The sequence below is a fragment of the Papio anubis genome, chromosome 4 (assembly GCF_008728515.1).
Source record: "Papio anubis isolate 15944 chromosome 4, Panubis1.0, whole genome shotgun sequence".
NCBI classification, from domain to species: domain Eukaryota; kingdom Metazoa; phylum Chordata; class Mammalia; order Primates; family Cercopithecidae; genus Papio; species Papio anubis.
This window is the reverse complement of record NC_044979.1, coordinates 78,312,673-78,326,992: the sequence shown is the minus strand read 5'-3', so window position 1 is coordinate 78,326,992 and position 14,320 is coordinate 78,312,673. Positions and strand designations below refer to the sequence as shown.

At 48.2% G+C, this 14,320-nt stretch overlaps 1 protein-coding gene across 1 annotated transcript in view; it reads right to left on the bottom strand.

The window, feature by feature from the left end:
• NXPH1 (neurexophilin 1) overlaps nt 1-11,702 on the bottom strand; it is a 325,425-nt gene extending 313,723 nt beyond the window's left edge. The window contains exons 1-2 of the mRNA XM_003896270.5: nt 10,561-11,702; nt 9,547-9,710 (exon numbers count right to left, since the gene is read on the bottom strand). Of these exons, the coding sequence (XP_003896319.1) occupies nt 9,547-9,600 (54 nt within the window). The 5' untranslated portion in view covers nt 9,601-9,710; nt 10,561-11,702. The remainder of the gene's footprint in view (nt 1-9,546; nt 9,711-10,560) is intronic.
• Nucleotides 11,703-14,320: the final 2,618 nt, after the last annotated feature.

The following is a 14,320-nucleotide window of genomic DNA, read 5'->3' as shown; positions in this document are numbered from 1 at the left end:
AAGCTAATAAATGTCTTTTTCACTTTATTGGGATCTCTCTTTGAAGAGGCTTGACTGTGGGGTCTGGTCTCAGAGAGATAGTCCTTTAGACTTGAGAGAAGTAAATTAAGAGGACAATTCTGTTAATATCAAAGTAGGCTTATTACTTCAATATAAGCACTTCCTTAATTTTCCTTTCTCAGCATGCTATATAAATATAAATAAAAGGGCTCTCCACTGGATATATGTTACATATATCTCACAGAGTTTAATTACAAAGCCTCTAAAAATGAAGAGGGTGGGAGGAAATGATGCCAATAGATCATACAGTCCTAGTATTGTGTTGGCTAGTTGTCTCTGACCACAAGGAAACAAAGACACTCAGGTAATCACAATGTACCATAAAAAGGCTGGGCTCTGAGGAAAAGAAAATCCAAGAGAAGAGGGCAGATATTATTACTTTAATGCCTGGAAGGCTATAATTTTTTATTTTGTTCTCATTAATGTTATTATAAATATGATCATTTTACTGCATTGAAGGAGGAGTTAGGTTATTTTAAAACTGTTACATCCTATCTTCTTTGCAGTGATTGATTCACTGTAATAAGGGAAGGGCGAGCTAGATGAAGACGATCAAGAAGATGCACTCACAAATGCACACCACACACACACACACCCCTCAGTTAACCCTAAGTAATATGGCATTGCAGGGAACTGTAAAGACACCTGTACAGGAATACAGGTTTCATCCCAGCAGCTGTCCACTGGGGACATCAGGCAACTTCTGAGTGTGAAAAAGACTGTGCCAGGGAGGGTGGACTGCGGAAGAAAGGATAAATGGGAATAGGCTTGTAATCCAGCAGGCAAGACCCTGGACAGTTCAGTGACCTCGGTGGGTGGAGGTGGGGCCTATACCCACTCCTAGAAAACTAAAGCGGCCTGGCCCTTAAGCTAAAGGCCAGAATCTCTCCAGGGCCTCGTATAATACCTCCAAGGCGTTGCGCCTAAACCTTCTCTTCCTCTCCTATTCAATTTTCGACCGCTCTTTTCACCTTCTGACTCGTTTCCTTCTCGAGGGCTTGCCTTTCTCCGAGCTAACTTATCCTTTGGGTTCATGAAGCACTACATGCCAGATCTCTGCTCCTTTAATACAGCGAGAATTTGCAGAATCGGGTGACAAGAAAAGGATTGACTCCTACGCTAAGGCAAGAGAAACGGATAGAACTTCCCAGCCAACCTTCGCCTTTGACACAGACAACCCCTAGCGCCAACGCTCGGTACTATCCGACCTTATTTCTGGATCAAATCAACGGTGTGACCGCTGCGGTGGAGGAACTGGGCGCGCTTTAAGTGACCGCAGTGTCTGCTCTAGGGCGCGCAGACAGCCCCCAGGGGAGTGTGCAACAGCGGCCAGGGCAAAGGGCGATAGAGGTAGAGCAACGTTGTGTGAGAATGAGTGTTTGGAGAGGTTGTTTTGTCGTTGTTTGTTTGTTGTTGCGGTTTGGTAAGTAAAGAGAAACTCCCCCCTCCCCACCCCGCCCCATCCCGGGTCTAATGATGATAGATTTCACGCTGCATCAGGCCCCACGCTGGCGAGCCTAACCACAGAAAATAATGAGGCTGCATCCCCCATTCGTCTGCGTTAAAGGCGAGCCAGGCACTTTCGATAGCAAATATATCGATTTCCCTGCCTGGGCCGCGGTTTGTCCTGCTCCCCGTGAATAATTACTGTGCCTTTAGAAATTCATAATAATTAGGACTCTCCCCACCCCATCCCTCACCCCTGCGCGCCACTAAAGGCCCCTTAGCCTGGGTGGTTCCAACCGTGTTCCTCGCCGGGGGAAGAGGGGCAGGAATCGCTTCTCCCCATAGGGTTTTACTCTTGCGAGAAAGTTGGTTGCCTCAGTTTCCTTGTCTGTCAGTCGAGACTTTTACGTTTCTAAAGACACTTCTAGCCCTGCTTTACAGGCTTCACGTTTCTGTTTCGGGGGAGGGGTAGATTTAAAGAACTGTGAGAGAATGGGAGGCTGGGTAAGGGGAGAAGTTGGGGAAAAGAAAGATTCGCATAAGCTCCGTGGTGATCACGTGACGCTGCAACCACGGGGTGGGGGAATGGAGAGGGGTGCAAGCCAGAGTTTCTGACCTTAGGGCACGGTGGGGACCTAGCGACTGAAGCTAGCTGCCGCCCGAATAACTGGAAAGTGTAGGCGCGTCGTCACAGTCACGACTGGGCCTTGAGGAGGTATCTGCGGAAACTGAGGGTGCTAACTCGACTTTAAGGGCCCAGCCGGAGCTGCAGCGGGGAGGGAGGTCCTACTGAGGGCACCAGGCGGGGCGGAGCCTGTGGCGCTGGCCGCGGTGCTGAAGAATCGCTCTCCGGGCCCTGGCGTGCCCCAAGCCCTCCTGCGCGCGATCAAATCTTATAGCCTGCGGCCTCTCTCCCGAGAACTACCTCTGTCCAGCCCGCTGTCCCAGAAGCACCGAAGCTTGGTGGCGTCGACGAAAAGTTCCCCAGAAACAGCGCTTTGGTGTGGGAACTTGGGGTCCGGACGCGAGAGGGTTGCACCTGCGTTTCCATAAACCTTTCGGGATCGCTCGAGGTCACCTGCGACTGAAAGCAGACAATAAAGCGCGCAGCTGTGGCGGCGGCCACTTCAGCTGGGAAACCCCGGGGCCCGAACACTGCGGCTTTGGTCAGCGGACTGAGTTTCCGAAGGGAGGGTATGACATCTACGTCGAAAAAAGTTTCTTGTTTCTTGTAGAAGACGAAGGAAAATGGCCTTTTAAAGTCTGTCTTTGAGGACGGGGTCTAAGATATAGGGTGGAATGTGTGAGCCGGACGCCCTCTCCCTCTGGTGTGGCGAGGACGCGCGGTCTCCCCCTGCGCCCTTAGCCGCGGCGGCTAGGATCCTTCGCGTCAGAATCCATTAGGTCGGCGGGGGTGATGGCGAGGCGCGACCAGAGGCAGGTTCAGTGGGGACGCGCAGAGCCCCCGCAAGCCAGTTTCTAAGGAAACACTCGGTTTTTCTAAGCAGCAATTTGTCTTATTGTGGGAGAAAGAAACAGTACAAGAAAAGCCTCCCGGTTCTCCATTCTCATGTAGATGAGGCGATGCGCTCTGGCTGCGTCCTGTGTCTCCCCCTCCCCATCGTATTTCCGGCTTGAACGAGTAAAATGCCCTCATTAATTTATAGAAAGAAGGAGCTAGGAAAGCTTTTCGCAAGCCGTGGCCCGAGAGGCGCTACTGTCTTGCTGCTCCGGGGACCCCACCGCTTGCGCTGTCCCAACGCCCTGGCTCCCGACGCCATCTCGCTCTCCACCACCCCGAGCCCCTGACTAGACGCCTAAGGAACTTTCGACCACAGAGGACACCTGAGCGAGATAATCCGCTCCCCGCCCACCCCCATGGACCCCCTGCTGGCTCCCACCTCAGCAGTCAATAAAATATACTAGGGAAAGCTGTTTACAGAGGAGGTAATTAGGTTTTCATACTGTAGCAGAAACGTAGCGCGCTCATCGGAAGTTTAAACAACAGCCACCAACCCGCGAGGGCAGACGGCAAACTTGGAAAATGCGCAAACGCGCTATTGGGCGCGCGGAGGGGTTTGAAGAAGCCGCCAATATATATCATCTCAATAAAAAGCCGCTCTTGGAAAGCTTGCATAGTAATTGAGACGGGCGCTCTTTTCTGATCTGGGTTGGCATTTCCTCATCTCGAGCTGACAGAGCCAACTCAGGAAATTGCTGGTAATATTCATCTGGGGAGCACTTTCATTAAACGTAATTCATTCGACTTTCACAATAAATTGAGTGACATCCTTACAGCGGAACCTTTTTATCCTTGATTAAGTGCTTGCCAAGCTTTGGTTTCCCACTTTATTGTCACATTCCTTCAAGCAGAGTCGTCAACATGCCAATCTGAGGCAGAAAAATGCGCGCGCTGTGTTTACCAAGCTCCGGGAGGGGGTTAGTGCTGACATCCAGAAAAAGAGCTGGTCGGGAACTTGACTAGTGGATAAATCAAGACTGAAACTTCCTGCACACACGCGACGGGACCAGGCAAGTGGTGGCTAAGAGAATGCAGAGGGAGGCGAGAGTGCAGACCCGCTTTGAGACTCAGCTGCACCATGAAGCCGCTGACCCGACTGCTCTTGGCTGCCAGGCTCGCCTGCCTTTCCTTAATTAAAACGGCGGGGACTGTTAAGGTCTTAAAATGAGATCTGAAGCCCCTAACAGACATGGTTGCCCAAAAGGAGCTTTCCTGAATCGAATCAAAGCTAGACACTTTTTATTTTTAAAAAAATCAGAAAGAATGCACACTTCCTAACTTCCCACTTGAGAGCAGGCAAACTTTCAGAGCTTACATCACTTGCTTTATAGGAGCGCAAGAAGAGTGTTATTCCTCATTCCTGAAATTCCCTTTTGACTCGCAGCCGAATTCTTTGAGGGCTCTTCAGATCCAGGAACTCCAGGCGAAGCTGACAAGCACCTTGGTATTCCAGGACTGGGCGGATGGGGAAGGCATCTCTGCCAATGCGTGACTCCTTCTTCCCCACCGCCCCCCTAGTTAACTCCCACCCCCTATAAAATCAAAGAAGCTCAGGACAGAAAATTTCTTATTTGAAAAAGCAATATCCAAATGTTTTCATCACTCAAATGCCCTTTTGAAAATATTGTCGACGACAGTTATTACCCGGACAATGCTGTCAATTTCTGTAGTGTGCAGAAAATCTTCACTCAGATAGAAAAGCAGGACATTGGGCACCTATCTCAAAAAAAAAAAAAAGAAACCAATTTCCCAGCCACCCGGTATATTTTTCACCCAGACAATACTTTCATTAAGGAAGAAATAGCCGTCAACAATTCAAAGCCAAATAGAAATCAACTTCGCACAGAGGAGCCACGAATTTAATGGCTTTCCGAAAAAATACCGCTGAGAAAGTTGGAGCAATCCTGGTTCTCTCCTACCACTACAGTCAGCTTCCCTAAAGCTATCACTAGAAGGCCTCAGACCAAGATAATCCTTCTGGAAATGGGACAGAAATGTGGCCCACCCAAGTTCTTCCCACACACTTGGGCGAGCTGCTTTCTTGGTCAATGGAAAGTTGAACATTTCAGGGAAATGCCTAGAATAGTAGCAATTTCTGTGTCCCACAGAGCTCAGGAAAACATCTTAAAACTGATGAGTTCTACGGCTGTGATGCTGGGGTAGAGGACCTTCCAAAAATCTAGTCTGAATCCTGTATCTATCTAGAAGGCTGATCTGTAGTAGAAGAGTCAGGAAATGCAAAGGAATGAGAAATTTTTAGTTTCCAAGAACTAGCCTTAGTAGGGAACACTTCATAGTCACTGTCAGGAAATTTATTTTATTTTGTTTATTTTCAGCAATAAGCTCAAATTGATTAAAATTTTAACTGAGCAGCTGGCTTAATTTTTAAAGGATGAGAAGTACACATACCTAATCCAAAGAAAAGACATTGCTGTTCTCTCTCCCTCTGCTTTTCCCCCAGCTCCAATATACCTAACAGTCATCTTCATAATGAGTGGAATTCACCCAAATGATCTGGCTTTTAACAGTGTAGAGGTAGTGGTCCCATGGATACATTAATTACTCTCAAAACTCTATTAAAACAATTGGTGTAGAATTCACATTTTAAGAATATCCTAAATTTGAGAGAATAGATGGCTCAAAATGTTGTGGCACAAGTTTAGAAAGGATTTTTAATTCCTGCCTATTTTGATGTAAAAAGCAACTCGATTATTAGCAATTTAATTCCCAACAGAAATGGTGGGGCCTCTTCTCATTAGAATAGAGCTGTGGATGTGTGACTAGTCACAGTAACATTATACAATGCCTTGTCAGATGCCTTGGACTCAATTTCTGAGTAACTTTTTCATTAGCACGTTCAGAAGGTGCTCATTAGGCTCACCTCTCTAACTGAGAATTACCACAGGTGAGCCCCCAAACAGAATGCCACAACCTGTAGGAGATGCTCTCCTAGTGTCCTGGCCTATCCTTCTACTTGATCCAATGAGGCTGACTCAAGTTAGAACCCCCATTCTTCACAGCAAGAAACCATATTTTTCTAGCTTATTCAGTATATGCTTCAATAAAGTTAAAATGCTATCATCCTGCCATCCCATTGTATCATACTGAAAATACCCTGGTATTGGTCCAGGACTAATAAGAGAATAAAGATTGCAAAACTTTTTAAATTATTTTTAACAAGCATTGTCAACCATAGACTTCTCTCCTATTGAATTCAGGCTTTTAAATCTGCAATATATAACATTCAATAGTCTGAAATTTTCTTTACCTTTATGTTTAAAAGTTAGTTTCCCACCCCCATGCATTTATGGCTGGAGCTTGTCCTGTGGTGGATTTTGAGTATTCTAGCTAACATGCTTCAGAAGGTAACTCTGTGGGCACATATCTAATTAGCTTCCCATTAAAATACTAAAATAAGCTTCTATTTTGAACTAGGACAGAATTGTCTCTCAAAAAAACACAAAAATCCTCAACCTAAAGCGTTCAAAGAATCCTGGGCCCAGAAATATACTTTGCAAACATTCACCCAAATACAGGCAGGAAACTGTGGTTTGGTGTGGAGTATTGACCTATTGCAGAGTTTTCATAAGATTATTCTCAAATTTGGGAGTATTTAAGGTATTCTCTTTAAACAGAAGCCTAAATATTTCTGTAGGAGATAACTAGACAAGCCTTGCTTCCTGGATTTAATGTAGTAATTACTCCCTGGGAAACATAGCTAGGATACCATGGGCTTAAAGGGCAAGGTGCACTGAGATATCAGTCAAGAGGCAAGGCATAAACAGAGTGATACAGGCACTTAACTAGTGGTATGAGCTCACAAAGGCAAAAATTATCCATCAAATTTTTCCCTGGCTTATGTCAATTCAAGAGAAAATTAAAATAATGGTTTTGCCACTCTTGCCTTCTTTGAATGTAACTTAAAGCAGCTCCTGACAATCTGTATGCATCTAATGCAGGTTCCTACAAAGGGATAAGATCTTCCAATGTACAGCTACAAACAAATGATCAATCCAGTTCACTGTATCTGGTATTTAATGAAATAGATGAAGAAAGAAGCTTTGATCGCTTCTTGATCGGTTCATTGCCCTAGAGTTTTAATCAAGGCTCTCTACTTCTTTATTTGTCTAAAACCATCCTGAAATGACTGCCCAATTCACCCTTTTAAATTCATTTCCATGGTAGAAGTCAGCTTTTTGCTCCTCCAGGAAAACAGCTCAGAATTCTGCTGGCAAATATCCATGGGATTACAATCCCTGGAAATACTGCTTTGGGTCACAGCCATCAGCCTTAGTTTCTGTGGTGCATGTGGTTTCTAATCCCCGACACAAAAGTACTTTAGATTGGAGAAAAAAGAATGGACTTCTAAATCGCCTTCTCTATTTTATTGTTCACATTTCGTATTGTTTTGAGTGAAATTGGAAAAATTGTCTCCTTTCTCTGTATTGCCAAAAGGCATTCAGGTAATGAAGTCTGTAACTAAACGGTAATTGAATCAGCATAATTTGCACACTGAATGGTTTTCAAATGCTCCCAGTTTACAATTAAAGGAGAATTAATGCGCTTGTTGTTGAGAACGCATCGCATTAGAATAAATCCAGCACTGTTGTTGTAATGAGTGGAAAACGGTTTAACTGCCAACAAACACATTTAAAATTTAACACAACGTATTGATTTCACTTCTGCTTTTGATAGATTATTTTCCAGACTATCGAAATACTTGCTCCAAGCAATAAACTGCACCAAGCCCTTGCCGTGTGTGTGAGCACAGCCCAAGGACATAAGAACAGTCCTCAGGTTCAGGTCATGCATAAAGGTATGCAGAGGAAAGGGGCAGGCGGGTTACATTGGTCAAGGGAATCGTTAATATTCCCGGCCTCCCCCCCCCCTCGCCCCCGTCGCTTTCACTTTGCTTTCCCTCCCCGCATCTCTCAATAAAAAATTTCTGTATTTCCTTTGGCCAAACTTTCTGCCCTCCATCCATGGTCTCTCAATGTCAGTGGGCTTATTGGACACAGGTGGGGGCGAAAATGATTGAAGATGGGAAATGGGAAGGACACTTTTTGCATTCCGTCTGCGTTCCAGCGGGGAAAGGCACAGACTTCGGCGACAGAATCAGAAAGGCTGTTCTTTTGGATTGGCTGCCCTGGCTTTCACCTGTTTACCCCAAGGTGTCCTGTGGGCGAGGACGCTGATGCGCAGCGCCCTCTGGCGTCCGCGGCTGCTACGGTGAGGCGATAAAGGTGCAGACAGGCAAAGTTAAGGGTTCTTGGATTGAAGCTGAAATCGGTTAAATACACATTCACACACACACACATATATACGTACTCACTCACATACACAGAATTCACACAACTCGCAGCTTTGCAGTCACATGCACCAAGGCAACGGCCGAGAAACGCTTTCAACTGTAGGAATGGCAATTCTTCCAGGCTTGTGGGTTCTATCTAAGGCTCTTGGGATTGAGGGGCGCCAATACCACTTCCAATCAGAGGTGTAGCCCCATCAGAGAGTTCGGGCTGCTTTAGCGCACCTCACCCCTAGACAGAACACAGCGAGCCCTCGGTGCACTCCCACAGCCCAGGATGGGCTATGGGGGTCAGGACACTGAACACAACTTCACCAGCAGGGCACAAGTGTCCCTTACCCCCATTCCCCCATTCCCACCCCAGAAGCCAGACCTGAAATATCGCATTTTCCTTGCCTCAACACGGCACAAACAGCTCTCAATTCACCACAACAAAGCGCTTCAACCAGGAACCGAGTTCCAGCAGTGTACAAAGTCCAGCCCCCGGAAAACTCTGCTACTGAAAGACACAGACCGCGGCTTTGTTTAGGATTCTCTCCCTGGCGACAAGGCCTACCATTCCCTAATAATGGACTAGTCACTGGAAATGGGATTTAGTTATTTGATGAAAACGAGAGGAAGGTGGACATGTTTGCTGTAGTATCTCTGACCTAACTCCGATTGCTTGCAGTACTCCTGATAGTTTAACTTATCCTGTCGGAACCTTTACAAGTCAAAGAAAGTTAACTGCGCTTCTCTATGTATCTCATCTCCAAATCGGGGAAGTGGGTGGGTAGATTCACTTTTAAATTCACAGACCTGGGCAGATTTGTGCTTTCCACCCCGCAACTACACCCTGCTTTTAAACTTCCCTTCGTTTAAACTCCGTGCATGAGCTACTGAGAGTTCTTGCCTTCCACTTCATCTTGTTGCCCTCTACCACATAAAGCGCCCCATCTCACTACCTCCTTGGGTTTAGGGTGTCTTGGGCGCCCTAGCCGCTTTTCAGAATCACGCGCAGGAGACTGGGGGACTGGAGCAAAAAATGGGGATGGGAACCCCGGAAAGTCCGCAGGAATCCGGAGACCAGCTTGCCAAAGTTGCTCCAACACAGCTGCTAGGAAGCTGCTCTCGCTGAACTGGCGGTGTAACCCTTCTCCCGCGTGCCTCCAGTTTCTTTGCCTCCCGGCCGGGGTGGAAATGCAAAAGCCCCGAACCCGCCAAGACTTACCAAGTAGACGGTGGGCTGCAGGAGGAGAAGCACGTACCAGCACGCAGCCTGCATTCTCCCGCGTCTCAAACTTCCTTGGCGGTGCCTTCTCTGAGTCTTTGTTCCTTCAAAAACATAGATCCACCTGACATCCACTTTACAGAGCAAGGAGCGCTCTCAGCAGCCTAGATACAAATGAAATTAGACATCCCATGACCACGCGGGCAAGGTTAGGCTTGACGATCAAGCGGGGAAAGGGGGTCTTGGCGGGGAGTGGGGGACCAAAAAAAAAGCAGGAGGGAGGGTACGGAAAAATTGAAAAGCGAGTAAATCCAGCGCCTGAGACCAGCAAGCGCGCGGTCCGCAGCCGGGCAGGCGGGAGGGCGGACGAGAGGGAGAGTGAGGGGCTCCTTGCGCCCTGCGCTTCTCGGGTGCGAGTTCCCAGGCGGCGGAGCACACTGAGCCGCGTGCAGGCTGGTTCGGAGCCCAGCCTTCTCTGGCAGCGAGACCTGCCCTAGTGTTTGGTGGCCGGGCAAGGGCTTGGACTAAAGGCGGCGGCTGGTTCTTCGCCAGCCCTGGCAGTGCTCACACACGTACACACCAGCAGAGAGAGATAGAGGGAAAAGATAAAGAGAGAGAGAGATTGAGCGAGGGGGGCGCGGTGAAAGGAAAGGGTAGGTAGAACTGACCAGGATTAGGTACTGGGTATCTCAACACGTTCGGTGAAGTGGGGGTGGGGAAAGAGAATGCAATTTGCATACAGGAAAGCAGGGCTCAGTTTACCCATTCGAGCCCCTGGCACACACAGAGATACACACGAACGCTCACAGTCACGTCTCTAGTACTACTTTTTTCGAGCCAAGAGGCACAGCCGGTCGCTAACTTCTAGAGAGGAAGCCTCCTCCAAGCTGTGAGGGTCACCTGCCAGGCTTGTTCTCTTTCCCAACCAGCGCCCCTCCCTGCGTCCCTTCCTGGTGCCCACCACCCCGCTCCAAGGTGTCCCCTCCGGGAACAGTGGAGGCGAAGGGTACGTACCGCACAGGACTTGGGGTGAAACCGGCGAGAAGGGACAGCTCCGGGCAGGCTCCATTGAGGAGCTACTCGGGCCTGGCGTCTCCAGCGCCCCGGACGTGCCCTCCCAGGCGCTCCGTCTCCATGCTCGAGCGCAGACGGGTCCAGCTGCCTCGTCCAGCTTTGGCGGAGTCGCCGTCCCAGTGCCCGGGTCGCGCTCAGGATTGGTTCGCGGGAGCCAAGGCTTGGCACAGTTGGATTCACGGTGCAGGAAACTTAAGAGGCAAGAGAGGGAGGGAGCAGTAGAGGAGGAAAGAGAGGAAGACAGAAAGGGAGGGAGAGCAAGAGGGAGGGAGAGAGGGGAATGCGCTGGACTGCTGCACCGGACGGACTGGGACTGCCAGCGCTGGCACCGGGACGAGCAGTCCAGGACTCTCGGCTTCCCACAGCTGCCTGAGGATGGTGGAAATGACTTAAGGGGAGGAGACTGGGCAAGTCCTCTGGACTTGAAGTTGAGAGATAAGACTCTGGCCTTTCGGAAGAAAAGAGAACCACACGGCAGACCAGAGCAGTCCGAGTTTCTGAGGGAGGGGTGGGGTGGCGAGAATCTGGAGCCTGCGGCACACGGAGCAGCTGTACCTCTACCCGCGACGCTGGGAAGCCCGGGAGCCTGTCCCCAGTGGATTCTCGGGCGCTGTTCCTGGTGCTGCCCGGCCACCCGGGGACGCTCTGGAGCGCGTTGGGTTTCTGGCCGCCGCGGTGGTGGTGGTTTCTCCGCAGAGCCGCGGCTTGGCACGCCTACCTTCCTGACACGGACAATTACTTTGGCACGTGGGTGAATGATTCCTCAAAGACTAATTAGTACCCCATGTAAACAGATCCCGCTCTCAGGCTCTCGCGGGCTGGGCCTACAGGGAGAAGTGGCTCCCGCGGTGTCTTCGGTGGCCGCAGCGCCCCCTTCCTGGGGGGAGTAGGGAAGATCGCAAAGCCCAGGGGAGTGGCGGGAAGAGCAGCAGGGAGTAGCGTAGGGCGGGGAAGGGCGCGGGAGGGTGCAGGGCGCCCCTGCCGGCCTCGAGCGCCTACGCCGGGAGCCTCCGACCTGTGGCTGCCGGGCCGGAGGCGGGGAAGCAGCGGACTGCCAGCCATTCAGCTCGAGACAGCCAAGAGGACTGGGCGACCTTGGGCTCTCGACTCCTCGCCGCCGGCTGGGCTGAGCGTGAAGGGGGAGGAGGAGAACGGGGATGCTTCGAGCCCTCACCACCTCCCTTGCTACTGACACCTCCCACTCAACCAGCGTCTCCCAGACCCGGCCTCTGTGCTCCAACTCTGGCTGTCTCTGTCTTTCTCAGTCTCTCCCTTACTGTCCCTTTTTCTCAGTATCTTTCTCACTCCCTCTATCTGTCTCCTTCTTCTGTCATTCTTGTGGTTGGTGTCTCTGTCCCTCAGCATCTTTCTGCCTTTTTCTACCTTTCTGTGTGTCTCACTCAGGATTTCTGACTCTAGGTCTCTCTATCTCTGTGGCTCTACCCTGTCCCTGCCATTCCCCCTCAGACCACATGTGTGTGCGTGTGTGTGTGTTTTCTCCACCCTTCCAGGGCACAACCAACAGAGCAGTTTCACCAGTCTAAGGAAACAGCCAGGACCAGCTTCTTGTGGTGCTGATGGGGTTGCCAGTGCTCCTAGAGCTTGCCCAAATTCAGGGCACAAATCGGAGCCCGGAAGAGGGTATCTCTTCCCCAACCTTGCCCATTGCATCTCCAAGCCTGCCCTTCACCAGAGCCTGTCCCGGGGTGATGCACATATCCATATTAATCTGTAGGAATTGTATGGAAATTTATCTCAGGAACCTGAGTTAGTGGCATCAAAATCGAATTGTGATATTTAATGAGTCTGGAGTGTCATTTTCTCAAGTGTGCCTGTGGACACTCTGGCAGGTCTGGGCCTAGATACAATGTATACTCTAGACAAGTGGTCCCATGGCAACCACAGGCTGAATTCCCTTGGATGATGGAGACCACCCCTCAAACAAGGCAGTGACAATCAGCAGAGCTACCCTGTCCTGTAGCAGAGGCAAGAGGAGCCCCCCTGAGACCTTCATCTGGAATCAGATCTCCAATGACCTCCAAATTAGTTCCCCACTGTAGAACATACCTGCCAGCATTTTGAGGCCTACACTCTCCCTTCCAGCTAAAAATAAATCTTTAAAGAGTAAGCTCTTCTAATCTCAAAAGTTGTACTCTGCTGCTGTGACTGCCTGGAATTCATTAGGGAATATGCAGAGTAAGACAGTGAAACACCAGCTTCCAACAGGGTCTCTGAAAATCCACTTTAGAAAAAATACACATGTACATATAGCATAATGGCAATGTTTTCTTGACTATTTTCACTTACCAGCTATTTCATTTTCTTAAAAACTTTAAACTTTAAAGAAGAAAAATTAAAGTCTTGGGGCACCCATATCTGAGGTCAAATGGTCAAAGTAGGGGCAAAGAAAGTTTTGTCTAATTCCATCTGCTAGGATTCATGAGGCTATCCTAAAATTGATTCCTATTTGTACAAGAGCTCCCAGGTCTCCCAGACTAGAGTGTAGAGCTGGAGCAAATGTTGCCTGCCACTATCTGGATGCCCAGGTACAATGCTGTCAGAGCTGAACTTCTGTCTGACCTTTGGGAAAATGAGAAAGAATCTGGCTAACTTTGGAACATACCAAGTTCTTTTCTAAACCTTACTTTAAAAACATTCTGCTTCTAGTGCCATTTAGCCTAAAAAAAAATACTGCTTGTGAAATAGAAAGATGATCAGACACCTTAAAATCTCTGTCTGAATGGGACTGATTATTTAAGAAAAGCACCACAGGCACCTAGTAATGGGAACGGGTTTGACACTTTGTTCTACGGCACAGGGTGCCAAAGAGCTTTTTCTGTTAATGACTTGAGATCTTCTGCCCGGACATTCAACCCTCACTGGATCCTACAAGACACTTGGCCTGGGATATAAAACAGTGGCAGATTGTCATTTTTCATATTTCACAGGGGTCTTCATCTCCTATACTACTCAACCGGAAAAGGACACTGAACCACCAAGTAACACTGAAAAATGTATCATTGTTTCTGCTAAACCACTCCAGTTTTAATAATATAATATTGGGGGAGAGGTGGACAAGAATGGTTCATTCGCCCTCCTTTTTTTCCTATCATTTGCTTTATAAAGAACAATGGAGCAATAAAAGCATGATTTTCTTACATTCTTCTGTTTAAAGTAGTATCCTACTCTAAAACGCACTGTTAGAATACGTGAACAGTCAGCTTCACTGAGTGAGAACAAAAGTGTGATTACCTTAAGAAGAATAGTGTTTGTACCAATTTTTACAGACTTTACTCATGCTGAAAATTCTTTCAGAAATACTGTTTCCAAACTTTGTGTGCCATGCAACTTAATACACATACAAACTTAGTATGAATGATAACCACTGTAAAACACAGCCCTCTGCATCTGCTTTTCCCCATGTCTACCTGGTCCAATCTGAAATGAACAGTACAAAAAATAATATAGACCTTTGTCTCTAAGAAATATGTTTTTAAAGGGTTAAAAATGGGCTGCATCAAAGAAAATAGTGAAATTAATTTTCCTGAAAGTTAAAACGAGAAGAAATTAAAATTAGAATCTTCTGACATAAACTGATAGTTCTGTTAAATGTAATTATCTATTTTGGTTTGGTTCATTTATATGATTCTCTGTTTTGGCAGGGGAGAGGGAAGGGAGGGGTTGGAGGTTTGAATTTTCT